The sequence below is a fragment of the Asterias amurensis genome, chromosome 14 (assembly GCF_032118995.1).
Source record: "Asterias amurensis chromosome 14, ASM3211899v1".
NCBI lineage: Eukaryota > Metazoa > Echinodermata > Asteroidea > Forcipulatida > Asteriidae > Asterias > Asterias amurensis.
Window position 1 is genome coordinate 945,088 of NC_092661.1, and position 27,949 is coordinate 973,036.

Genomic DNA, 27,949 nt, shown 5'->3' on the forward strand with positions numbered 1-27,949 from the left:
AAGTGTAAGGCCGCCAGGGCTATATAGGTTTACTTAGTCCTTTCCCGACAGTCCCGTTGAAAATGTATCACAGGCATACTCGGCCGCGATTCGAACCCACGACCCTTGCAATTCTAGAGCAGTGTCTTACCAACTAGACTACCTAGGTTGCCCGGTAGCTATGGGCAGTTCTAATTTTATGTTCGAACCCCAAAATGTGCTTAGCATGAAATTGTTGCCATAATAAAAACAGCAAAATTTCTACGTGATTTTCAGGTCAAGCAAACACAGCTGAATACCAGTAACAAGCAATATGCAACAAATGGAAATTTGGTTGGTAATCCTGCTTTTATCAAGGAAGAAATGTCATGCTCAGCAAATTTTCGTGCTTAGCAGCTTTATGAAATTGTGCCCTGATCCGATCCCGTGTGGTGAAATTAACTTGAGCTCAACACCGTATGTGAATACCTTATTATACCGTACGTGATAATTCATAATCAGTCATCGACACAGCTTTGTTCTTTTTATTATTTACAGTGACTGTTATTGTGAGATTGTTTTATTTATATTTTCTATTTTGTTTAATGTTCATAACAATGTTCATGTACATAATATTGAGATCATGTTAGACAAACGTTTTAAAATATTAAGCTCTAAAATACGATTTAAAGATCATTATATACATACTAATGTCACATTGTGTCGGAGCCGGCCACACTAAAAATAAATGTTTCCTTGAACGATATAACAATATCTTAATAATTTTCCTATTTCAAGACAATTGTTGTCAATCAAATAATAATTATTACAACATGCACTTTTACAACGAGCGTACAAAACTAACCATTAATACTCGATAGCCGACGACAAATCCATAAAACACATCATTAAACGATATTTTGTACTAAGAATCGAGATAATATATCTCACAACTATAATAATAATCTCATTATGACCAACATTGACTTATTATAACAAATTGGTAATTACTCAAACAAATTATTAGTATAAAACCTTACTTGGTAACGAGTAATAGCTAGGAGAGGTTGGTAGAAGTGGTGTAGTTTTCGAGAAAGAAGTAATTTTACACGAATTTAATTTCGAGACCTCAAGTTTAGAATTGGAGGTCTCAAAATCAAGCATCTGAAAGCATCTTGCCAACTTCGTGTGGTAAGGGTGTTTTTTCTTTCATTATTATCTCGCAACTTCGACGACAGATTGAGCTCAAATTTTCACAGGTTGGTTATTTTATGTATAATATGTTGAGATACACCAAGTGAGAAGACTGGTCTTTGACAATTACCAATAGTGTCCACTGTCTTTAAGAAAAGGGTTATACCTCACAGTGTCTTTATTTGCATTAGTCACATTACACCTCTGGTAATATTGTCAAAGACCAGTCTCCTCTATTGGTGTATCTCAACATAATATGCATAAAATAACCAACCTGTGAAAATTTGAGCTCAATCTGTCAAAAATTGTTGGTCGTCGAAGTGGAAAAAGAATAATGGAAGAAATAGGCACCATTGTCATTTCTGCTTTCAGATCCCTTGATTTCGAAACCTCAGCTGAGGTCTCGAATTCAAATCTCAAATATTTAAAGGAACGTTAGAGAATTGGTAAGAATCAAAAATCGTGAAGATCACAGATTTTCTTTAAGACACTGATCGAGAACCCCCCCCCCCCCAAATCTAACATGAATAAAACTTTGCAAGAATACAAAAGGATATCCTTGATGAAATGCTTCACTACAAAACGACCATGGGTGGATACTTCTTCACAAAGTAGCTGACCTTTTGTATTCTCAACAACCAGGCTTTAAAGACCATTCCCCCCTGCATAATCAGCACAAAACGCCTATAATTAATCACATTTTTTTGTCAGTGAAAATGTCAATCAGAAATACCATGAAAAGGAAATGTAGGTTTGCTTTTGAGGAAATGACGTTACATTAGCGGTATCTATACTTTGAGTTTAGGGGAAAGATATAAGATTTATTTTAAATATTCGGTCATAAATTACATAGTACTTACATTTAAAATTGGCTCAATAAAAAAGTGTTATAACTGTCATAAAATCCAATAGATCCCGAAATAGTTTACATTAAATGTAATTATGTTAAAAGTACTGGTCGTGTAATGACTAACCAATAATCGAGTAATTTCGATCATGCAGTGTATGATCACGTGATACTCTATAAGAATAGTTGGTAATCACTCAAATCAGTTGTTGACATAAACAAATTACTTGGAAACGAGCAATGGAGAGCTGTTAATAATTTTATTTGCGTCTGAATTCACACACAGTTTTGCAACAGGGATGTTTGTTCTTTCATTATTCTCTTGCAACTTCGATGACCAAATTGAGTCCAAGTTTTCACAGGTTTGTTATTTTATGCATGATATATGGATACACTTAGTGAGAATACTGGTCTTTGACAAAATTTACTAAACGTGTGCAATGATAATAATAAGGCATTTTCGAAACAACGGCTTGGGGCTTGGGCACCGAGCCATAGACTATTCCCGTTCGCCTGTTTGAAGCTTCATACCAAGAGCGCACGTTTTAGATAATATCTGACGGAGCATTTTATAAGTTGGAGCACAAGCCGAAGCCATAGCTTCGAAAAGGCCCAGATACGCTACCCTACATTATTAAATACCAGTAAAAAAAAAACGTAAAAAAAACTTTGTAGTTCAATTTCTTTTTCAATTTCAATTTCTTTAAGAAATGTTTGTGAATTAATTTTTCTGAAAACTTTCCGTATCCTGCCACCATTTACAAAAAGGAATTTTCATTTCATTATTTCATAACGAATAAAATAGTGGTGGGATACGGAAACTTTTCAAATTGTTCAGTCTGTTTTCCAGCCTCAGTTTTCAAGCGATCCCTTCAGCAAAATAGTTGTGATTACCAGAAACGCAGCAGAAACGACAAGGTTCACCCGGAGCCTTGGCTCTCGCTACACGGCAGGCAGAGCGAAGAAGAAGTAACACACAGTAACCAAGATCACGGTCATCCGTGGGTCATCAGTCTTTCGTCTCTTGTGTCTCTTTCTGTCTCAATTTTCTCATTTTCTTTCTTGCCACTGTCTTCTTCCTTCTCATTCCGCTTATGTTCCTTGTCCTTTTTAATCTCAGATCCAACAATCGTTTCCCACAAAGCCAAGTACTGCTTGTTGATCGACTTGACATGGGACGCCCCCACAGCAATCCCTCGTTTCAACCCAATCTCAACCGAAGTATACTGTTGGTACAAACCTGAGAATTTTGCAGAGAATCCATGGCGGCCATAACCAATTCCCATATAAACGTCATCCAGCTTGAAAAATGGCACCTTGAACGATGTTTTATACAGTCGCATTGCTACATCAGTCGACACGACATAACAGCCCCCGTTTAAGAAAGGTGGGTAAACTTTCTTAGGGTACATCTGCTTCGGGATGAACCACTTGAGGACCTACCCCGAATCGGGGGGACATTTTCCCTCCGATTCCCCTCGGAGATAGTTTCCTTGGAGATGTCTCCAACCTCAAGATAAGATTCCGGGGGTTTAACATCATATCAGCGTCTATACTCACAGCGTAACTTGCTAGGCCGGCAGAAGGTTGACAAGCCACCTCCTTCCCATTAGAGTCTTGTATGTTCCAAGTTGAAGTACGAGTCCATAAAGTCCTCCTGTATTATATCCATGATATGTCTCATCTTCAGCTTTAAAAGTTTGTCCTTTGGATGTTCATTCGTCTTACCCGTTAAGAACATTGTTCGAATCTTTCGACCGAGCACCACCTGAACACCGCCCCAGGTTCGTCGAATTTGTTCCGATCGAAAGTCTCCCCTACCCGGCACTTCACCAACACCGCTAAGAACACATCAGAGTTCTCCCCGGAGCAAGCGTCTTCATTTGCGATTATGAATCGGAAAGGATGAGGGTTTATAACTTTCGGACTCGAAACAATTGGAGTTGTGTTTATCTTTACGAGAGTGGCGTTATCGGCGACAGCACGTAGCGTTGTGGTAGCATGTAATGGAGACTTTGAAGTAGTGTTAACTCCTACTAGTATTCCCATAGTATTTATACTACTATTCGTCAGCTCATATGTAGATGTGGTAACAACAACAACGTTTGGGTACAGCGTCACAAGTGATAAGATTGCCATAAAAAGTCCGTAAATAATGAGAAGGAAATAGCACCTTGTCACTCTTTGCTTTGAAGCTTTGAAGAGATTGCCGGTTTTCAGGGTAGTGGTCCCATGCTTACGCCAAGAGGACCGGAGTCCCCGTGTGGGTCTCCCTGCTAGCAGCAGCCTGGACTCCATGGTTCCTCTTTATACAAGGCGGCCACACACGTATCCTGTCCTACTCGCAATGGTGGGAAAGTAACTTCAAAGTGCTTCTGGTAGCACAAACGATATGGTTCAGTAATCAACGAAAGCTTCTTACTCTTCTCAAGGAGTTGAGATCTCCAAAGGGTACAACACCGGCAGATAACCAGGGACTAATGCGATTGTGGGCTAGGTGAAAGACCACTATTACGTGTCATTGTTCTCTTCCAATGTAATAGGGAGTTCACCTTTTGGACGAAGGATGGTTCTGTGAGTGTGAATGTCTGTAATGATAGACATTTGGCGCCATCTGCACATGCGTCGGCTTTGAGAGGACGGTCGTCCCCCAAGTTCTACGACAACGTCGTCGCATCGCAGAACAAATCCGTCGTCGAAAACGAAATGTATTTTCGTTGGGTCAAGCACGAGCGCGTTATTTGAATATGCATGAGAAAGCAGCTCTGAGCAGCAGCAGAGCGTGTAGACAGCCCGTTATATCCATTTACTGTCCACGTTGTAGAAGATCGGTGTTCACCGAACGTAATGTCATTATACAAAAATGTATTCTCTTTCAGGTTTAATAAGAATGAGGAAAGTGGCATTGAAAACAAATTATAGCGGTCAAAGACCAGTCTTCCCACTTAGTATATTTTAACATATGCATAAAATAACAAACCTGTAAAAATTTGAGCTCAATCGGTGGTCGAAGTTGCGAGATAATAATGAAAGAAAAAACACCTGTGTCACACTATGGAGGTAGACATTTCTACCTCCATGGTCACACGAAGTTGCGTGCGTTTATATGGTTGATTTCGAGACCACAAGTTCTAAACTTGAGGTCTCGAAATCAAGTTCGTGGAAAATTACTTCTTTCTCGAAAACTATGGCACTTCAGAGGGAGCCGTTTCTCACAATGTTTTATACCATCAACCTCTCCCCATTACTCGTCACCAAGAAAGGTTTGATGCTAATAATTATTTTGAGTAATTACCAATAGTGTCCACTGCCTTTAAGCCAACGAATTAGATAATAAAGCTCCCTTATTTATCTCGGGATGACGACATCCTAAAAGAGGATGACTTTCCGAGATGTGATAACTCGAAATGTCGTCTTTCCGAGGCGGATGTCACATCTTTGAATTCCGTCTTACCGAGTTGCTGTATCTTTGAATTCCGTGTTTTCGTGATAGAGGTTTTTGAAAAACGAGTTTCAGCAATTTTGTATATTCTTTGAATTCTATGTTCGTGTAATTTGTTTCCCCTTGTTTCTATGATAAATTATCTTGTTAACGTAGTAAACTTTAAAAATGTTCACCCAAAAAGTAAAGACAACGCGACCGCCCACAATTTAAATACTCGATTACAGTGTTTAGACAAAAACAAAGTTGTTTCGTGTTGTTTTACTTTGATAATCGCTAAAAGACATTTAAAAGCAGCCTGACTTTGAGATAGAAAACCCTTCACCTTTGAGAGACCAATTTCTTTTACTTAAAGGCAGTGTACACTATTGGTAATTGTCAAAGACTAGCCTTCACAGTTGGTGTATCTCAACATATGCATAAAATAACAAACCTGTGAAAATTTGAGCTCAATCGGTCATCGAAGTTGCGAGATAATAATGAAAGAAAACTAGATATAGTGTTTGTAGAAACAAACACTATAGGTGTTCGGCTATTGTTGGGTCAGTGTTTGAATCAATGAAAAAAGTGTTGTTAATAGCTCGTCAAGTTGCAAAGAAATCAAAACCAAACAGTTCTCTCGATGTGCATAATTTTTTTATGGTAAAGCATCAAAAAGTGTACATTTCAACCTAAAAGCCTTTAAATAGTGCCTTTTCAAAGCATTTTACAGGCACTTCCGGTTCAAAAAGGTCAAAAGGTCAAAAGTCAAGAGAAGGTCACTAACTGTTGGCTACTGTTCGGCTACTGTTGGGTCAGTGTTTGAATCAATGAAAAAAGTGTTGTTGATAGCTCGTCAAATTGCAAAGTAATCAAAACCAAACAGTTTTCTCGATTTGAAATAATTTTATGGTTAAGCATCAAAAAGTGTACATTTCAACCTAAAAGCTTTAAAATAGTGATTCAAACACTGACCCAACAGTAGCCGAACAGTAGCCGAACAGTAGCCAACAGTTAGTGACCTTCTCTTGACCTTTTGACCTTTTGACCTTTTTGAACCGGAAGTGCCTGTAAAATGCTTAAAGGTCAAAAGGTCAAGAGAAGGTCACTAACATACCCATTTTTGTGAAGTACGTAAGGCCCTTTCATAATATGATGTATAGATTGTCAAAATAGCTTTTGTGGTTGAGGAAATGTGAACTGATGAATAATGACGACTGAAGAAGAGACTAACTAAACGGAAAGAAATGTTGGTTGAAAACGCCTTGAAAACAGACTAAAAACGAAGCTATTTAAAGGAGAAGAAAAAAATAAAAAATAATGAAAAGAGTATTGTTACTATATCGTTAAATTGTAAAGAAATCAAAATTAAAACGTTTTCTCAATGTGTAATAAAGCATCAAAAAGTGTACATTTCAAACTAAAAGCCTTTGCAAAACATTTTAACTAATAGTTGCTAGCTCCTAAATGACAACAACAAAACATCCACACCGGCTGTTGGAACCCTTGATTACTTAATTATGCTCCAAACATGAATAATTCACCAGTAAAAACTAAAGTGCACATTTTACCATGTGACCTTTACTGATGTGGACTCCAGTTAAAATCTAGGGACGAAGCCTTGCATCGTATAGATTGGTTGTTCAGACCCTACGTGATTGTTTTGTGGTTTCCCTCTACCAGGGTTGCGCACCACATCTTAAACTCATGTTCATTTACTCCTTTTCTACAAAGGTATCTTCGGGTTTATGGTTCTTTCGACAAAAGACGAATAAAGAACAAAAAACATGTTGCGTTTCTAAGCGACCATTGTAATATTGACAAGCTGTATAGGGGACAGGTCATCAGCGCAAAACAACTTATTTGATTTCATGTTTTAAGTGCTGCTCAAACATTATATGAAGCGGCCGGTGTCAGATGCAATTGTGTCCGCCATGCAATACTGTCCGCTCAGGATACTTTTGCATATGCAATCGTGTCCGGGGCTATGCAAAAACCGTCCGGTGGACATGTACATGACTAATGTGCGCGCGTAAGCGAGCGTGCATGCACTGAACCTACAAACGAATAATATGCAGCATAATCACGTATTTTATGATTGCAGCGAATACCCAACGGTCGAACATTTCCCTTGTCATTCATGAGATGCACTTAGTTTTTAAAATGGCAAACGTGTTCCGTCGACCAAGGGCCTTTAATTTACTGCAAGGACGGTTTTGCAAGGAGGCGGACACAACTGCATATGCAAATGTGTCCGGGCGGACACAATTGCATTATGCAGCAGCGTCCGGGCGGACACGATTGCATTATGCAAAACCGTCCGGCGGACATTATTCTCCGGATATATTGCATTATAGAGGACATAATTGCATGCGACACCGGCGCACATTTCCAGCGATTTTCAACACTGAATAACAAAGTGGATGCATATCAGAAAACTGTTTCCAGAAATGTTCGAGGCATTGTTAGTAAGCATGGATAAGCTATAGTTCGTGCTTATCCCAAACGCTTTTATACCATAAGTATGGAAAACGGTGGGCGCATTTCCGAGCCGATTCCAAAAGCTGTATGTATGAGAAATGATGGGTACATTCAAAGCCGTTTTCATGCGTTTTGAGTGAGGAAATAGCATGCAGTGGCACAATTCAGACCGTTTCGAGACTCCTTAAGTTTTGAATTCGGTCGGTGTAATTACGCTTGTCGAAATTATCTTTGAACAAGATGTCGGCAAACGTAAGGGATAAAGAAATAGCTTAGCTCTTGGCCCATATCGTAGGAATTTGTTTTTACTGAAACACATGCAGGGAAAGTGTCCGACCAAAGAGCTACAAGAAAGAGCAAACATTACGACTCGATGACACATGGTGCAGGAGATAATCTTTGGTTACCTATAAGCATTGAATTCGCGTGACCTAACATCTAATGATGTCATGATGAAAAAAATGAACGAAAATTATAATTAGGTCTCCGTTCTACAAACTGGAGTTAATTCAAATTTCATCTTGCACTGCTGTTTGACATTTACTGCAAGTACTGATTTGTACTTTTCAGATTGATATGCTTTTAATATTATTAAAATTTTCACCTTAGTTTGTATTTGTGAATTATTCATGTTTGGAGCATTATTAAGACTGGGTTGCTGTAAAAATCAAAGATATTTTTAAAATGATGGCAGACTTCAAAAAATGGATTTTGGCAAAACTCCATGTGTGAGTAGGTATGGGTACACAATACACAAAAATCGGAAAAAAAGTTATATCAGACATTGGTTGCCATGGTTACGTCCAAAATAAGATTTTCAGCAAATTTTCCAAGTTTTTATCTTTTTTAAGAGTAAAAATATAGGTAAATTGAAAGCACTGGTACGTCTTAAGGGGAAAACGTTGAAGTTTTTCTTTCACACATGTTGCACAACCTTGTTTACTCTTTCAGAAAATGTTTTTAAAAATTAAGTGTGCGATCAACTTTGGATCAAACCACTATTTCAAATAGGGGTGTTTTTGTCATATTTTCTTTTAGCGAAAAATAGGGGTATCGAATGGGGCCATAAGTCCGAAAGTGGCACTTTGTTGATTATGACACTTTTATAGTTGGAAGATAAGGTACCAACCTACATAAAAATGCAATAAAATGTTTTGGTATTTTAAGTGCGCGAACAGAGTTTTGCCGGAAAGTCAGCACTTTGGGAGGGCAAAAACCCATTAACCAATGGCAAAAAATTTTACATTATTATTAGGAAAAAATATCAGGATTTTTTTTTTTTTTTTTTTTTTTAAACCTTATTGATGGAAGGGACTTGAGGTACATTCAAACAAACTAAACTTTTGAAATCACTATATAGCCCGTTGCCATGGTAACAGCTCATTTGTGTTTTGGCTATTTCTTGCCAATTTAGGGGTCTAAAAAACTGTATTTTAGCATATATTTGCAAATCCACCCAGCCAATGTGCATTCTTTTTTTTCAGAAAACCTTTCATATCAATACATTGAGTCGTCCTATGCTTAACTTGAGACAAACAAATTATTGCTTTAACTTTTACCCGAATGCTATTTTTAGAACATCATTAGCGCATGTTTTTAGAAATTTGCAAAATCAACATTTTTACCCTATTTTTGGCCCTCAAAATGACAATTTGCCAGGGGTCTCAGAATGTTTTCCTTTCGGTTGTATTTCGAGCCAACATTGGTCCTTCCATTTTGAGAAAAACTTTTGAGAAAAACTTTGGCAATTGTATCCTGTTGTAACAGTACTACCTAAAAAAAAATGAATTTTTAACTTGTTTTCTTTAGATTGAATAAATAACATTAATAAAATAATACTTTTAAGTCTTCCATCAATCCGGCACCTTTCATGAGCACCCTGTAGCCTTGTGGACTACCCAACATTGATCAACATTGATATTTTTAATGACCTAAGTTTTAAATTTTATACTACCCCCCCCCCCTCCCCTGCATGCCCAGCCCCCAAGCATATCAAATTTTGTTGACAATAATAATAATAATAATAGACAGTACTTATATAGCGCATATCACCGTGAGGTCCCTATGCGCTTAGAAAGAGAATGAAATAACTTGAAAAGGCGAAAAAGAATAAATTAACTGTGATAACATTGATTGAACAAATGTGTCTTAACCCGAGTTTTAAATAGATCAGTATGCATTACAAAGCGCCTCCTTTATTGAAAGTCCCTTTTTAAAATTTTCATTGCACATCATTAATAATAGGAAAGTTTGTGCTGTCTTCAGTCACCTTTAGGGAATATTTGCCATTTCGGTTGTGATTGGGCGATTATTTGTGCTTTCATGTCTGGGGAGCACAAATAGGCAACTGCATCATGAAGTGACACTGCCTCAACATGGTAAAATTTGAAAAAAAAAAACAAATTAATTCTCTTTATTGGCATTTCTTACATGCTGAACAATGATGTTGATTGAAAAAAAAAACAAAAAAACGCAGCTTTACAAGTATAAAAAATATAACTGTATACAATGTATAGTTCGAAGACTCACCCCAAGCTAATTCGGCTGGTAATAGTGTTATCCGGCTATGTTCCATTAGGGAACTTGGAAATTAATTGATTTACGTAACCATTAATTGTACACGCAGTCACTGATTATGTGATGCCTCTGTGCAGTGTTAAGGACGTGTTATACATTTTTGATGTTCAAACGAAGAGCTGTGAACGTCCATTTTGTCAAGAAAATTGAACATTTTGTTTAAGATTGTATAGCTGCTATAGCCAAACGTAAATGACCACAAACATACCACAGAATCTCTTTGTGATGCATGTTTATACAATTGAGAGTTATATTTTTATACTTGTAAGTTGCTTTGCTCTATCGTGTGCCTGTTTTTTTTTTTTCAATCAACATCATTGTTCAGCGTGTAAAAAGTAATTAGAGAGCATTATGTTTTCATATGATTATGAAATTTGCAAAATACACCCTTTTTTTTGTTTTTAAAGGCATGAAGTTCTGGCAACACTGCTCCACAGTTTAAAAAATACAATAACTTTCTTTTTTAATTATGTGATGCCTGTTTATGCAACTGGGAGTTATGTTGTCATGAGATGCTTTATTATATTTTGTCCTGATATTTTGTCAGTCTTCATCATTGTTAAGCATGTAGAAAGTCATAAAAAGAGCATTATTTTACAACTTAAATCTATACAATCGCCAAAAAGCATGAAGCTTCTGACAACACTGCTCCCCAGATCAACAAATACCTTTTTTTTTTTTGAAATTTCTACAGACCAGTATCTTATCTTTCAAGCCTGGTAGCCCAACTTTCCTAAATATGCTACTTTCGGACTTCTGACAAACTTAGCAACCCCCTTTATTTCCCAAATTGAACTTTGTTCAAAACACCCCTTTTTGGAAAAAATGGATTATTCCATTCACAATTGACTGAACCTGTGTCAGGTGCACTTTTGGAAAGACCAAGGGTGTATATTTACCATATTCAGTTGAAAGGCAGGTAATAATGTGGTATTTACACAGTGAAGCCTTCAACTTTGGGTAATTTTCAGAAAGGAGCTAAATTAGGTGAAATATGGCAGATTTCTTATTTTTAACCGTTGTCATGGCAACCAAAGTGCAATGCAAAAACTATGCTTTCTTTTTACACTTTGGTTGAAGGAATTAATATGTGCAAAGAGTAAACAAAATCCATTAAAAAAAAATTCATATTTTTTTGTTACACAATTTGAAAATAAACACATTTTTTTCCAAAAAAGGACGAAGTTTATGGCAGCACTGCTCCCCAGTACAACAAATACCAAAACTTTTTTTTTGAAATTCTTACAGACCAGTATCTTATCTTTTATGCCTGGAAGCAAAACTTTCCTAAATATGCCACTTTGGGACTTCTGACAATTTTAGCAACCCCCTGTAATTCCCAAATTGACTTTTCCTAAAAACACCCCTTTTTGAAATAATGGAATCTTCCATTCGCAATACACTGTACTTTTGTCAAACGCATTTTTGGAAAGATTAAGGATGCATATTTATCATATCCAGCTGAGAGGTAGGTCCACTATTTTGTTTTTACACAGTGGAGCCCTCAACTTTGGGTAATTTTTACTCATGAAAAGAGCTAAATTAGGTGAAATATAGATCGATGGCCTTCAATTGTGCAAAGTTTAAACGAAATCCATTTTGGAAAGTCTGCCACCACTTCTTTGATTTTTAGAGCAACCCAGTCTTAAGGTTCCAACAGCCGGTGTGGACGGTTTTTATTGTCATTTATGAGCTAGCAACTATTAGTGCAACTTTTAGCATAACAAACAATGTTAGCTCACCATTTAACTGTTTACATCTGTTTTCATAAATATAAAAGTCATAAAAAAAACTTATTAAGTTTTTTTAATGACTTTTATATTTATGAAAACAGATGTAAACAGTATAATGAGGAGCTAACATTGTTTGTTTTGTCAAAAGTTGCACTAATAGTTGCTAGCTCATAAATGACAAAAAACAACTTCCACACCGGCTGTTGGAACCCTTAATAATGCTCCAAACATGAATAATTCACAAATACAAACTAAGGTGAACATTTTAGCATGTGAACTTTTAGTGCACCCCAGTTAAAATCTAGGGACGAAGGCTTGAATGGTGTGGATTGATTGTTCAGACTCTACGTGATTATTTGGGGTTTCCCTCTTAACCACTACACGAGTATCTTCTAACAAAGAGTTGTTCGGGCTGTTGCCCGAAGACCTAAAAAACCCTTGTCTCACGAAGTTGTGTGCGTTTAGATGGTTGATTTCGAGACCTCAAATTCTAAACTTGAGGTCTCGAAATCAAATTCGTAGAAAATTACTTCTTTCTCGAAAACTATGTCACTTCAGAGGGAGCCGTTTCTAACAATGTTTTATACCATCAACCTCTTCCCATTACTCAGCACCGAGTAAGGTTTTATGCTTATGATTATTTTGAGTAGTTACCAATAGTGTCCACTGCCTTTAAGGTGTGCATAAAAACCCAACTCTGATCTTCATTTTTATACCAACTATACAAAACTGATTTTTTTAATTTTTATATTCTGGTTTATTTATGTACTGCACTGGCGGCCAAGCAAGCCGAAAAGTTGATTACAACTAGAAATTATTCATATTTAGGTAAATTTTAATTATATATAAAATTACATTTTAAATTTGAATCTGACACCAACTTTTACATCCACTTGACTTACCATGTGCTTTATGACACAAGTTTTGTATTACCTCCAAGCACCTGGTTCAGGAATTATGATTTTTTAAATTGTATTTTAACCTTGTATTCAATCCGGAAGCAGGGTAAAATTGGAATAAAATTTTGGATTAAAATTTAAAAAACAATTTTTTGTTGCCATTAAGTTTAAGAGTGATTACCATCAGTTTACCTTTACCTTTTATAATAGTCTGAAAGCTTACTGGTTATGAAGTTCAAACAAGAACCATTTTTGTGTGAGGAATATTTCCCTCTGAAATGAAATAATTATTTAAAGGCCCGGTCACACAGGCTCCGATAACGAGAACGATAAAAATGCACGCCCTTGATTGGTTGAAATGCTCCACGCAGAATACACCCACGCTCATTCAACCAATCGAGGGCGAGCATTTGTCTGAAACCTAACAAAAAAAATCAAATTCGGTTGTTACAACCAAAACTAAGGAAATGTGTTTGTTCTTTAGAGAACTGTCTTGTTTATACAAGTATTCTTTCACTGAAGAGTAAATTTTCACAATTTGGGAGGCTTCTCAGTTCTGAAAAGAACTGCCGTCAATTTCACAAAACTCTTCCTAACTTAAGACTCATCTTAGGACTTAGGACGAGTCCCAACCCTGCACTGTAGCATGCAGACCTTAAGATTAATCCTAAGTTAGGACGAGTTACTTGACCTACCTCGAGATAAGACGAGTTGTAACTCTTTGTGAAATGGACGGCTGTCCTGCTTATTAACTGCTACCTAGGCAAAAGGTAGAAAGTCGGCTGGGACTACTACTTAAGCTTATAGTGGATCGTTATTAACTTTACTATTATAATAGTGGCTTCTTTAGCACTCGAATCCGTCACGCGGTGATGCTCATGGCGCTTCAACATTATTACCCCTGGTGACTGGGCCTTAAATCACTCAGCTCCCTGGGGAGTAAACAGCCTGCGCTGCCAATTATGTAGTTGCCAAATATGTAGGGCACTAAGGTAATATCAATCACAAGATCCATCTGTGCGCCCTTGGCAAGTACCCTTTTACCCCTGGGTGGAGATAAGCTTATGATTAAGTGTCCTGCTCATCTCAGAAGATGAATACTTCCCAACCTCTTTTGCAAGACAACAAAAACCTGATTTCAGAGTCATCACAATTGACTTTTCCGATGAAGGGATCTTTCCTCCTCCACCAAGTCAAGTATTTGTTGAGTTACTGCGATGGTCTGATTCTCAGAATAATTCTGGCTGTTTGACAGAGTGCTCTCTAAGAAGTAACGATAGTTGACCATCATTCCGCAAGATGATGTCATGCCCCTGGCTGACGTATCGCCCATCCAGTTTAATCTCCACATGACCGCGCCGTTACGAAGATGAAAATTGGCTGGAAAAATAAGGCAAACAAAGCGCTGAACTAGAAACATAGAATTTGAACTGAGTAGAAGTTAAGTTATTTTGGTTGCTCATTTGCTTTTTTCTCTGTGTTATGTCTTGCTTATATTTTTGTTTTCTCTGCCCAGCAGCCGATTTCACGAAACTTTATGCAACTGCGTAAGTCCACTTACGCAACGTTTATGGCGCAAGTTGCTCCATAAATGTTGCGCAAGTGGACTTACGCAGTTGCGTAAAGTTTTGTGAAACTGGCTGCAGCACTGTACCATGGCCAACCTATTGCGCATCTATGCTTTTTCTTGCGGACAATCGACTCAGAGAAGAATATTAAAAACTAAAAAAACAAAAAACAAACAATTTCAAAGAGTTGTTCGGGCTGTTGCCCGAACATCTAATTATTTCAGGGAAAACCCACGCAGTCAAGAAAAGACTGAAGACCCAATCAATATAGTGCTTCCAGCATGATGTTGACAGGTGTTTTAGTCCTACAAAATTATACAAAATAATCAATCTTCATATAGTGCTTTATCACAGCCCAAAGGGCGTATCTAAGTGCTTCAGAAAATATTACCCCTGGTCACTAGGCCATATATTATTTCATTCCTTTAACCATCTCAGAGTAAACAGCCGGTGCTGCGAAATACCGCGCTCCAACCTATGGATACACATAAACCATCCAGCTCTGCCCTCACAGGTACCCATTTTACCCCTGGGTGGAGGAGATTAAGCTTATGGTTAAGTGTCTTGCTCAAGTGTCACCACCAGGATTCGAACCCACATCCCAATGACTTAACCACCAGACTTGAGTCTGATCAGCTCTTATCCGCTCGGCCACGACACCCTACATGTATATATAATCAAATAAACTCAAAAGCCAGGTGGTAGCCTACTTTGAGAATTGACAAAAATCTGGAGCAAATATGTCCGAACATTATGGGAAAGCTTCATTAAACTCTGAAAGTTTACATCCTTTCCAGTGAGGGAGTGTGTTTACATTTAATTACTGGGTCGTAAAAACGAAAAGGATGAGCCGTTACATTGCCTGGGGCATTCAGCAGCACTATTGGTTTGTGCACGATCAAATTAAGTCCAATGTTTGGAAAAGTAATTACATTACAATGTACATGGAAAGAACAGGTTTTAAATCCCAGCTGAAAAAGTCTTTTTAGACTCTTTATTTTTAGGGTTGGGGTACTTTTTGTAACAAAAAACACAATTTCCACAGATTTACATCTTAAACTTACATTGTTTGAGGATAGTAATAGTAGAAAGCTTCCCTTAAAATATTACTCGCTGAGGTGCAGTAGTTTTTGAGAAATGAGTAAAACAATGTCACAAAAATAATTTTCTTTGTGTAAAACAGCAATTGAGGGAAATGATAACTTACCTACAGAGTCCAGAGCAAATTTCCTGTGTTTTTCTGCATACAGATACCTATAGCGACAAACAGTAAAGAGAGTGTTTCATCTAACATGAAACCATAACGTGTAACTGGGTTCTTTTACGATGTGCCTTACACAACACGGCTCTACGATGATGCAATATTGGTTTTAAAAGTGTCTAGCTCAAAAAGGAAAACATATAACATATCAGGACTGGGACTCCAACCTACTATCTGCCGATCATAAACACCAGAGCTATAGGTTCAGTGTTCTTGACCGCTTGGCCAAGACATGTCACACAAGCATTACAAATTTAGCATAACAAATATTGTTCAGTTTTTGGCAGGGCAGCAGTTATTTTGGAAGGGCAGCCAATTCTTTAAAATTGGGAGGGTGGCCCGCCCTCCCAACACCAACGTGTGGAGAACACTACATATTTGACCCATTTATGCTTCCTGTGAAAGTTTAAACTAAGAAGAAAAAAAAACATTTTCATTTAATTACCTTGCACATAGTCTCAGTAATGGCTTCTCTAATATACTGACAAGCTCTTTAGATTGAGTCCACTGATTGGTTGCCAATAATCTCCCAACTGTTGCCAATTCTGATTGGTCAGTTCTGCCACAGACACTGTGTACTTTTTGTAGCTCCTCGGAATTGAAGAGTTGTGTGGTGTTCTCACCTGTGACATTAATGTTATGAAACACCTTTAAATGTATTATACAGGATTGGTAAGTATAAAAAGAAGTTGTTGTTTAAAGGATTTGGGTACTTTTTGTGACACAAAACACAATGTCCACAGATTTACATTAAACTTACACCCTTTGAAGATAATGATAGTAGAAAGCATACCTTAAAATATAAGTTGCTGAGGTGCTGTAGTTTTTGAGAAATGAGTAAAACAACGTCATGAAAATACGTTTTTACATGCTAAAATGATTTTCGTCTCATGAACACCGAGACTAAAATTATTTTCATGACATTGTTTTACTCACTTCTCAAAAACTACAGCATGTCAGCAAGTAATATTTTCAGGGAAGCTTTGTACCATCAACATCTTCAAACAGTGTAAGTTTAATGTAAGTCTGTGGAAATTGTGTTTTTTTGTCCTACAAGAAGTACCCATACCCTTTAATGTTAGTCTGAAAGCTTTACCGATTATGAAGTTTATACAACATTTAATTGGTAATTTCGAGGCCGACTTTAAGAGTGTATCTGTGAAACGAGGCATTGTCTGGTGTTTAGAGTTTCAAAAAAAAGGAAAACAGCTCCCTCACTTTACATGGAAATGGCCTTATCTCAAGATCTGGAACAATTAATTGACATCTTTTTACCAAAATAGGGCCGCATTGAACAAAAATTACTTTTTAAATGCTTGTTTAATTATTGTTTGCTACATATAAGAATCCTGCGATTGGTCAGGTACCTTTCTGAAGCCTTGTGATTTCAGCAAGCAGCCAGCCTGTGAATCCAGGTATCGGTGATAGGGTACAGAACGTAGTCAAGTAAGGGAAGTTAGCTTGGAGTGTCCGTACAGCTTGTTTGATGAGGTAGTTACCTAAATCAACACCTCGTAAGCCTGCAGAATCATCAAGAAAATATTTAACGGAACAAGTTGCCTTGGATCGGTCGAGTTGGTCTTTGAAAAGCATTCTGTAACCGTTTGTTATAAAATGCATATGGTTGGAAAGATGTTGTAAAAGTAGAATACAATGATCTACACAAATATGCCTCGAAATTGCGTGGTTTTCTTTTTACCTTGTCGACTAACACGGTCGGCCATTTATGGGAGTAAAGTTTTTGACTCCCATAAATGGCCGACCGTGTTAGTTCGCGACGTAAAAGGACAACCGTGCAATTTTGAGTGATACTTGTGTGGACCATTATATTCTACTTTTCAATATTATATTATTATTATTCTTACCCTTCTGTGTTGATGAAATGGAGTAAAAGATTGCTGACTTGATATGTTCAGGATCCTCTGGCTGTTCTGATGCCAGGGGGGCATTAGTTGTTTGTTGGCCCTTTCGCTCACCAACTATGGACTGGAAAGAAATAGTGCAATACGCAGAGTTAGATGAATGCAATTCAAACACAACACAGTACGTGATATGGACCGTGCAATATCAGGACACTCAGAACATGGGTTCGGTTGCCCCTAGTCATGGGCCTTGGTGTCCCTTCAAAAGTTTCCCATTGACTCTAAGACCTTTCAATGGAAGTGTCCTTTTCAAAATGGAAATGGCCTTGCCCCGTCAAAGATGAAATTCCAGGCCTGAAATATGGTTAAATATTCAAACTGTTGTTGCCATGGATCGACCAATCAGAATTAAGGATTCAAGTTTGATTGAATACTATTATTATCTTTTGTACCTACTTGTACATTTGAAGGTATATGGTCTGTCAGTGCAGTGTGTAATACCATCACAGGTTCTAAAGGCATACTGCTGTGAGTGTAGACGAAGCATCGTCGATATGGTCCGACACGACGCTTAAGATCGGCCCACCCTCTTACAGGATGCACTGCTTCGTACTCGCTTATCTGTAAGGAAAACAAATCGGGGTAGAGTCTATTTTACACTGTATCTTTTAGCCCTAGGGAATACAGCCCTGCGACCGTTTTCACCAAAGGCTAAGATTAATCCTATCCCGTGTTAGGACAAGTAACTCATCCTAACTTAGGATGGGTTCAATGCGTCATAACGTCTAAGAATACGGAACTTAACTCGCTCAAGTCTTAAGATTAACTCTCAGTTAGGAAGAGTTTGGTAAAATCCACGGCTGCGGAGGCCTCGGGACTTGTTTTACCCCACGGTTATCCCGACGCACATTCAAACTGTGTCCCTAATCCACAGGGTTTCAGTTGCATGTTTCAAGAATACCCCCAGGGTTTTACCACTTACCCCTACTCATAGCAGGGGTTGCTATTCCCAGGGGTATGCACATTTGCCATGTTTGCCGGGGGGAAGACCAGGGTGAAAATTGGGCTCAAATTGTCATACAATTAATTGTAAACAAATAATGAAGAAAAATAAAACAGTTGTTACATAGAATCGTGTGTTTCAGATTTATTTACACAAAATTTCCACTAACAGGTTTCATCAAGTAAGAAATATTAAAAAGAAGGCACTGAAAACTTTCAGTACAGAAAATATATCAATATTTAAGAGCCATTCATCAGGTGCCTGAAAAAAAGAGGCAGAAACATTTAGCAGACCCATAAAATTAAGCCTGTCTTCCATACAGTTTAGTCTGTACCTTTTGAAGCATATCACAGGATGACTGCCAGGTTATCATCTGTAGCTGCAATAAACCAGCAGAGAACCAATGGGAAAGCATCTCCTTTAGAGTAGTGTTTAGCGCCCTCATGTGGTGGTCATTTGCCGGCTTTTGTTGGTGCAGAAGAGTCTATTTGAAAATACATGTAGGTTGAGATATCCATATTTGTGAAGAAGAAAGAAAAGAAATAAAGTTAGAACAATTATTTAAACAAGAAAATACAGCTGATGCAAAACAATGGTTATTTGGCTGACGTTTCGACCCTAGCAGAGTCTTTCTTAAAGGCTAAATGAAAAAACAACAAAACTACAAAAAATTTCCAACAAGAAAACATAAAATCCTGGTATTCATGCTGAGAACCTTTGTTGTCTTTCAACAGGCGCTGGGTTCTATTACGTGTACTACTAAACACCCGGGAACAGCAGCTTTACGCTCAATCCGAAGGCGCAGCAACAGTTAATAATAATATCGAAGTCTTATATAGTGCACGTATCTACCAAACAAGGTACTCAAGGCGCTGAGTATATACAAACTTTCAGAAAGATAGGTAATTGCAGTGATGAATTCTGAGACCCAATTAGTTAGCACCTTGTAAGGGTTTACAAGGTGCTACGGCGCATTAAGCAGCCACAACCAGGAACACCGGGGCGAACCCCTTCTCTTTTCAATAAGTGCACTGGGTTCTTTTACATGCGTTACACAACACATGGGACCAACAGCTTTACATCCCCTCCGAAGGACGAAGCAATGGTCAAGTGTCTTGCTTAAGGACACAAGTGTCACAGCTGGGGATTCGAACCCACACTCTGCTGATCAGAAACACCAGAGTTTTGAATTCGGTGATCTTAACCGCTCGGCCACGACACTTCCACAGTTAAGAGTCTTGCCTAAGGACACAAGTGTTATATCCAGGGCTTTATAAATGATAAGAAATATTATACTCACAAGAATATCAGCTCTCATATCCACAAGGAATTTGACTCCATCTTCAAGTCGTCCAATATGAGTAAAGAGTAACCGATAACCAGGCGTAAGACTCTGCGTCAACCTCTGCTCATATTGAAACAATGCTGCATCATCTTCAGTATCCTAGAAAATATAAACAGTGAAAATTGCCTTTATTCGTGTGTTTCGTCCTTAATATACTTGGGCCCAAATTCATGACTCTACCTAACTGTAATCAAATATTTGGTGCTTACGGGAGCAGGGAATTCAGCATTTTCGTGAAACATATTTCATGGGTTACCAGGCAATTTGCCCTTTTGCGCATGCATACTCCCATGTTTTTAAAGCATTTTCACTTACAAAGCTAGCTGAGAAATTCGGCTCTTGCACAGTAAGTGGAGAATGGTTTTATAGTAAGCTTGGCATTTGCAGTAAGCAGAGTCATAAGATTGGGTCAAAATGTCATCTTTGACATAGGGTGCGTTCGTTTAGCTTCCCTGGGTCGACCCCGGTGTGTGGCGTTTCTTTTTTTCCAGGACGAACAAGGGTAATTATCTGCACACGTTCGTCCTGGAAAAAAACCACGCCACACACCGGGGTCGACCCAGGGAAGCTAAACGAACGCACCCAATGTCTTTGGGTTTGTGGGGTGGCGTGATTAAGCGGTCTAGGGCGGTGGCCTCAAGTTCTGTATTACAGAATGTGGGTTCAAACCCTGGCCTGGTCATGTCGCGACACTTGTGTCCTTGAGCAAGACACAATCAAAATTGCTTCTCTCCACCCAGGAGTACAAATGGTTTCCAGCGTAATCTGCCATGGACTGTGGACTGGCAGCCTGTCCAGAGGGAATAGAAATATTCTTTTATTGTCAAGGAAACCAGATATAAACACCAGCCTGATGAGCAATATTGGCTCGGGACAGACTTTACTTTGTAGGGGGTTTGAGATAATACCTGAATAGACTCCAACTTCTTAGCAGCTTTGATGGCGCCCTCGTGGTTAGTGCCACACAGCTCCGATAAGGCTGTAAGGAAATCTACTTTTGCAGGATCAGAGAGTTGGAGGTAATGGGAACAAACCTGTCGAATATCAGCCTAAAATGGTGTTTAAAACGAGAAAACTTTGAATGTGTTTTTATGTGACAAAATAATGTGTAAATTTAAAGCAAACTTTATCATAGTAACGAAATGTCCCAGCGCTCTAAAGACTGAGCCCTAATATTGGTAATCGATCTCCCTATTTTATGGTTTGAACAGAGGAAAACTGACTAGAGTGTTAGGGACTTAAACTTTCGACCTCATAGCCCTAATGAGGTGTCAGATTATTTGTTTCAACTGGTTCCAGTTAAACCCAGTTTAACTGGAACCAGTTAAAACAAATAATTTGGTTCAACTGGAATTTTAATTTTGGAGACTTACTTCGGACATCATCAAGGTTTGCCCTGGTGACCCTTTGACATTCTCCTTAGACTTTGAGGTCAAAAGTTCAGGTAGCAGTCGACGGACAGCGTCTTGTTGCTCTGTGTGATGTGAAGCCATTAGAGAACAACTGGTTGACAAGGATTGCTTAGCCAGGAGAAACAACAACGGCGTCCTCTTGGCCAGGAGATGTTGGTTGTGAAACGACAATGGCGCCCTTTTGGCTACGCTGACGTGACAGCGCACAGATGGACTGTACTGTAATGATATGAAAAATAAATACAGAGATGTCTGACTTTTCAACGAGCAAGTTTCCTCCTGTCCCACTCTTTTTTCATTCGTTATTAAAATTTAATAAAAACGTATGTAATTTATGCAAATGAGACTATTCCTTTTTGTAAAAATTAGTGAAAAAGTGGTAACAGGGTAGGGAATCTATTCAAATCAAGACTATGGTCTTATGGTATGGAGGATTTGTTTCGTTATCGTCATCGTGAAGTTTGATAGCAGAACATAGTCATAGAAAGATATGTACACTGAAAGGACTAAATCTGAATTATAAATTCGGCAAACCAAAAACTTAAAAGCACCACAAATTGGAAATTAGTTGCGCTAACATAACCCAACCTCCTCCCCTTCGCCGTATCGATCGGGAGGAGGGTTACGTTATCGCAACTAATTGGAAATACAATAACACCAACTTTTTGTTGAGAAGACAATGAAGAATTTCGGATAATCTTCCGCACGTCGCCACCAATTATCAGGTTGTGGACTGACTGAAGAACCCAATCCCCACGGGTAATATTGATTCATCCATTCATCAAACCGGGGGTACGGTTCCTCCACGGAGGTGAATGAAAGGCAGCGACAGAAACCACTGGCTAGCCTGCTGACTGACTCAATCTGACTGTGCGTTTTGGGGATAACTTTCGGTATGGCGCCACAACTTTTCACTCATTTTTACAAAAAGGGATCTCAAGAAAAAGTGGTGGCGCCATACGGAACCTTTCCATTCTTACAATACTACCGCACTTCCAAATTAAATAAGCTTTTTACCTTTACTGAAAGCAGCAGAAGTCTACGATACATTTCAACAGCCATCTACAGGTCATGAGGTTGATTGAGGACGAACATAAGTTTGATTTAATACAACTGATCTCAGATTGGGACAATATTCCGCCCACCTCCTCCATCCACAATATGCAAGACGTTTGTTTACATGCGACTTACTGAACATCTGTGGGCTATTCCATTCTTATGTAGGTAAATAATTATGAATTGTCCCAAGCAGTCCACAACCAAAGCTGAATTTAACTTTATTTTGAGTAACAGTCAGCATTACCTATTGCATAAAAGTATGTTTATTGGAAATTTCAGTCGTTCTAAATTAACTCTGGAGTACCAAATTGACCTGTAATTAATCAAGTTATTGCAACTTACCCCATGTAATATCGAGCATGCTTAACTAAAACCTATCGACTGGTGGCGCCCTCCATTCACTTCACACACGTGTTCAAGGCAAACAAAATTCTGCCATTACTAATTGCCTTCTTTAAAAATCTTGATGTTTTTCTTAAGAACTCCCGTTTTTGAACCGATTTTCAAATCAAAACAAATAATTTGGAATGTTGATGTACATAAACAAACATTGCCAGCGAGGCAGCAAACAAACTACGAAAAGTGCCTTATTGCACTGTTGTGATGAATTGTCCACTGTAATTGGTAATTACTCCATAGGTTTAAGACCCCATATGACTTGAGAAAGAGCTGGAAAGCTGTTGATATGATAACAAATTGTTACAAACAGCCCTCTATGAAGCAACATAGTTTTACTTTCAGGGCAGGGGTTATTTTCACCACAAAATACGAACACAATTCTTATGCAAAAATGTTTTGTTTTCTTTCATTATTTCCTTGCCAATGTCACAGGTTTGTTATGCTCAAACAAAATTGTTTAGGATACACACATTCCTCCATGCATAAAGTAAGGACATGGTCTTTGACAATAACCAAACATGTCCAAGACGAACCATGTATAAACTAAACACAAATTAGCAGTCATTGTTATTATACTCTTAAAAAGACAAATGAAGAAACCATAACAACTCAGAAAACATTTTGTTTAATCTATAATACATGTATCAATCTCTTATAATCTTGATACTTTTATTCCTCGTTAAAATAAAATAAAAGTGACAGTTTACACTAATTTTCTAATTATATCCAAACAAAAAGTGCACCAAATACAATGTAAATTGTAAATAAGTTTTCTCAGAGTTATCTCATTTAAGGGATGGTACAGCGTTGAATTATTTAAACCTGAACAGATTTTATTTATACCCAAATTACAATGATTAATAGATGCCTAGAAAGTTCACACTTTTACAAACGTTGTTGCATCATGGGCACATATGAACTCAGAACAACAGAGGAAAGAACACATGAACAACAAACTATTCTCAACACCTGTGTTGGTGGTGGTGGGGGGAGGGTAGGGGGGGGGGGGAGTGAACAAATTCAACTTGACCTTAGAGGGACCTAAACTGCCAACCTCTGGATAAACATACCAACTGAGCTTTCTGGTGATGCCCTTAGCCCAGTAGTACCTGGTGTAAGTGAAGATGTTTATAATTTTTAAATATAATTTTCAGAGTGTCGGCCGGATGGGTTTCAATGTCTTATTATGGTAAACAAAAACATTTTAAAAATCAAACAAAATCAATAAGTTCAAGGATCTATATGGAAACATTATATCCCTGCACTGTTGCAGAATAAATTAATCACTCGGTGAAATCTGGACTATTCCATTTCACTCCGCTTCACCTCCTGAAATGGAATAGTCCAGACTTCACCATGTAACTTCTATATTTGAAAATAATGCTTAGCCACTGTAAGAACAAAAATGCAAAACTTAAGTCCCATTTATATCCTTTCAAGAATTAAGGTAGTTAAAAAACTATGGACAACCAGTTATTTGTCCAAAACACCACACAAGTTCTTAAAACAAAATCTATCCTCCGAGTTATCTAAGAGCCCCGTCAGGCAAGGAGTTCCCTAGAATGACTTCCATCCCTTGCACTCTTAGATATTCCATTTCTGTTGAGGGATGCCTCGCATTGGGGCAGTAACGGTGAAGGGACAGGTGTGATTACAGCGAGCCTTTCATCACATTTTATGGTGTTCTCGTTGTAGCCGCTGATTGTACGTTCTTGAGACTGTGTTCCAAGCATCCATATATCGATCCATACAGAAGGCTAGGCATTTCTATTAGATGAAAAATAAATAAATAAAACATGTTTATCTCAGTAACTTACAACAGGTGTTAAAATATCAATCATAGGGCACTAGAGTAGACACTAGTATTGGTAATTGTCAAAGACCAGTCTTCTCACTTGGTGTATCTCATAATTATGCACAAATTAACAAACCTGTGAAAATTTGAGCTCAATTGGTCGTCGAAGTTGCGAGACAATAATGAAAGAAAAAACACCCTTGTCACACAAAGTTGTGTGCTTTCAGATGCTTGATTTCGTGACCTCAAAATCTAATTCTGAGGTCTCAAAATCATATTCGTGGAAAATAATTATTTACCTGTTCTGAGGAATCTAAATTGGTGCCTGGTTTGTTCACACATTTCTTGAAGCATTTATCGGTCATTCTCTGCAAAGTAAAAGGATAAGAGAGTAAAATTATTATTACTAAGTATATATTTTTTTAGAAAATATGAGAACTCAGAATAGTAGGTGATTTTCAAGCTATTTTGTTATTTTGTTTTTTTCATTAATTGGGGAATGTTTAGACTTGGGTTTACAGAGTCATATTAATTAGCCCAAAATAAGTAGTGTTCATTCACTTCATTTATACTGAGTGAATTTGAAATATTTATGGCCGGCTCGACGCTTACAAAATCATAGCAAATCGCCAAACAAAAACACGATCTATTCAACATGTACATGTACAATGTTTGCCAGCAGGGAAGCTGGAGGTTGTTCTAAAAACTTGGCTGCACAGCACAGTGGTTAGAGCATTATTGTCATCAAACACCATAATATAACTGACATTTTTAACCCATTCAAAGGGATCAAGGGTGTTAAAAATTAAATATGTGAATATATATTAAGGGACGAGTTGACTTATTTTAATGATCATAAATTATTATATGATATTGTAATTTACAATGTAAAACATGTACAGCCAACATGTGTTGTTTTCCTATGTTAATTGTTAGTGCTGTTGGCAATCGAGATCTGAAAAAACAATCACCGAGTAATTATATTATTATTAATATTATTAATAATAATATAATTACTCGGTGATTGTTTTTTAATAATATTAAGACCATCATTTTCATTTTGCAAATATTATATAGCACTTCCATTCCAGTTCCAAGACCAAGCAATATGAAGTTCCATTCATTATTAATACTTGTTATTGATGGAAAATCTCTTGTCCACGAAACGGCTATCGACTGGATTGGAATTGGATAACTAATTAATTATTAAATAATAGTACTAGGCCCTACTACTATATTAAAAATTTAAAACTATAATACTAGTATAACTTACTAATGAATTTTTGTCAAGGGCATGCAGCAAGGCCAAGACCAGGGGCAAAAGAGACCATGGTATCTGTGTAATTACATGCCTGCTGTGTTGATTTGTAATAAAATATAGTTAGTTGTATGTATGATGTAACCACTCAGTCATATGATGTTGTATGTCAATGGCAAATGCTATGCAGTGCAGTGGTGCAGCAGAGCAGTGCAGTGGGGGTATTGCGAACTTGTGCATGGACTTCCAAACTAACCTGGAGAAGTTCTTGAGCATTCGCCAAGGCAATCTGCGTCTTGACTTGATCCATAATCTGTCCCCGCTGGGCATTGTCCAGCTTACCACCTGAAGGTTGCGAAGAAAAATCCATTTTTCCCTTCTGGAAATTATTTTTCGCCGGTATTATCGACTTGCACGTGAAAATTCCAATGGTCTCAATGTATAGCGCCCTCTGTTGTCTTTAGCGGGACGAATGGCCAAGGTTTACACAGCGCCCTCTAATGTTAGAAACATCCCTTTTCGAAACCAAGTTTAGACTGGCCCCCCCTGTCTTCAGCCTCGGAATGATGTTCAGGCTAAACCAAATTTAGCTTCGGCTCTTCGGCTGAGTCGTTATTTTATAGACTTTAGATTTTATCGATTTGTAAAACGGTTCGTGTATAGGAAATAAATGTGTGACTTTGTCAAGTCACTGTAATTATTTTGAACCAACAAAATTAAAATGGTGACTGCTCTATATTCCGACATCCCTATGATCCGACACCCCTATGTTCCGACACCTCTATGTTCCGACACCCCTATATTCCGACAACTCAACCTATACTCCGACGCCCCTATGTTCCGACACCCCTATATTCCGACACCCCTATGTTCCGACCCCCTTCCAACGACCCAAACACCCCTATGTTCCGACACCCCTATGTTCCGACAACCTGCACCAATATTTTGTGTTTGTCATTTGTTTTTTAACGGTGCGACTTAAGGAAACTTCACCCGACCGCAATTTAGTCCATAAACGTACCGGTAACCTATCTTTATGTAGCAGTAGAGGGTTGGAATCTTTATTAATTGAAGGCTCATGAAATGTTATCAACACGTCGGACACGCATCTAACAATAGCAAAGCACCGATTATCTTAATTTGATTCCATCATTTTTAAAACAGTACAAATTCATCTTATGAATGTTCAAACCTAATCCCGGCCGAAATTCACCGGGAAACCTGGCTGTAAAACAAGTTGTGTTGTTATTGATCAACAGAGTAATAATGTGCGAAACAACTTGTCGGAACATAGGGGTGTCGGAACATAGGGGTGTTGGAATATAGGGGTGTCGGAACATAGGGGTGTCGGAATATAGGTTCAGTTGTCGGAACATAGGGGTGTCGGAATATAGGGGTGTCGGAATATAGGGGTGTCGGAATATAGGCTGAATTGTCGGAACATAGGGGTGTCGGAACATAGGGGTGTCGGAATATAGGTGTGTAACCATTAAAATAGCAGAATAATAAAACACTCGATACATATGATATATTTCCTTATGTCTCTTTATTTATTCAAATATCTTAATCTCATCTGATTTATTTATTAAATATCATACAGCACTATTAATTTAGCAAACTCCAATTTTTCTTAGTAAAATATCTTTGTATTTTCCAATAATCAAATAATTAGTATTTGAAAGCAAATTAAACATTCTTATTTCTATAATACGTACTTAATTTGTACAACTCCTTTCCACCATATAAATGTGGAAAACATTTCTAAAACTGATGGGCAATATTTAAAAGAATCCATCAATTGGGAAAAATCCCACTCGTGGTTTCACAATCTTGAACGACACAAAACAAACAAAAACACACTTTCAAATTATTTATGC

At 37.8% G+C, this 27,949-nt stretch overlaps 2 protein-coding genes and 1 pseudogene across 2 annotated transcripts; all 3 read right to left on the minus strand.

The window, feature by feature from the left end:
- Positions 1-533: 533 nt before the first annotated feature.
- LOC139947051 (beta-1,3-galactosyltransferase 1-like) lies at positions 534-4,926 on the minus strand (annotated as a pseudogene).
- An 8,018-nt stretch (positions 4,927-12,944) lies between these two features.
- On the minus strand, positions 12,945-22,733 carry LOC139947020 (malonyl-CoA decarboxylase, mitochondrial-like). Its single transcript, XM_071944836.1, has 11 exons — positions 22,579-22,733; positions 21,523-21,780; positions 21,058-21,198; positions 20,105-20,248; positions 19,139-19,288; positions 18,258-18,422; positions 17,805-17,925; positions 17,307-17,459; positions 16,385-16,562; positions 15,886-15,932; positions 12,945-14,490 (listed from the first exon to the last, which is right to left on the minus strand). Exons 1-11 carry the CDS (start codon positions 22,621-22,623, stop codon positions 14,258-14,260), a joined length of 1,635 nt encoding a protein of 544 aa, XP_071800937.1. The 5' UTR covers positions 22,624-22,733; the 3' UTR covers positions 12,945-14,257.
- A 965-nt stretch (positions 22,734-23,698) lies between these two features.
- On the minus strand, positions 23,699-26,503 carry LOC139947096 (mitochondrial import inner membrane translocase subunit Tim13-like). Its single transcript, XM_071944934.1, has 3 exons — positions 26,329-26,503; positions 25,114-25,182; positions 23,699-24,786 (listed from the first exon to the last, which is right to left on the minus strand). Exons 1-3 carry the CDS (start codon positions 26,440-26,442, stop codon positions 24,688-24,690), a joined length of 282 nt encoding a protein of 93 aa, XP_071801035.1. The 5' UTR covers positions 26,443-26,503; the 3' UTR covers positions 23,699-24,687.
- Between the last annotated feature and the right edge of the window lie 1,446 nt (positions 26,504-27,949).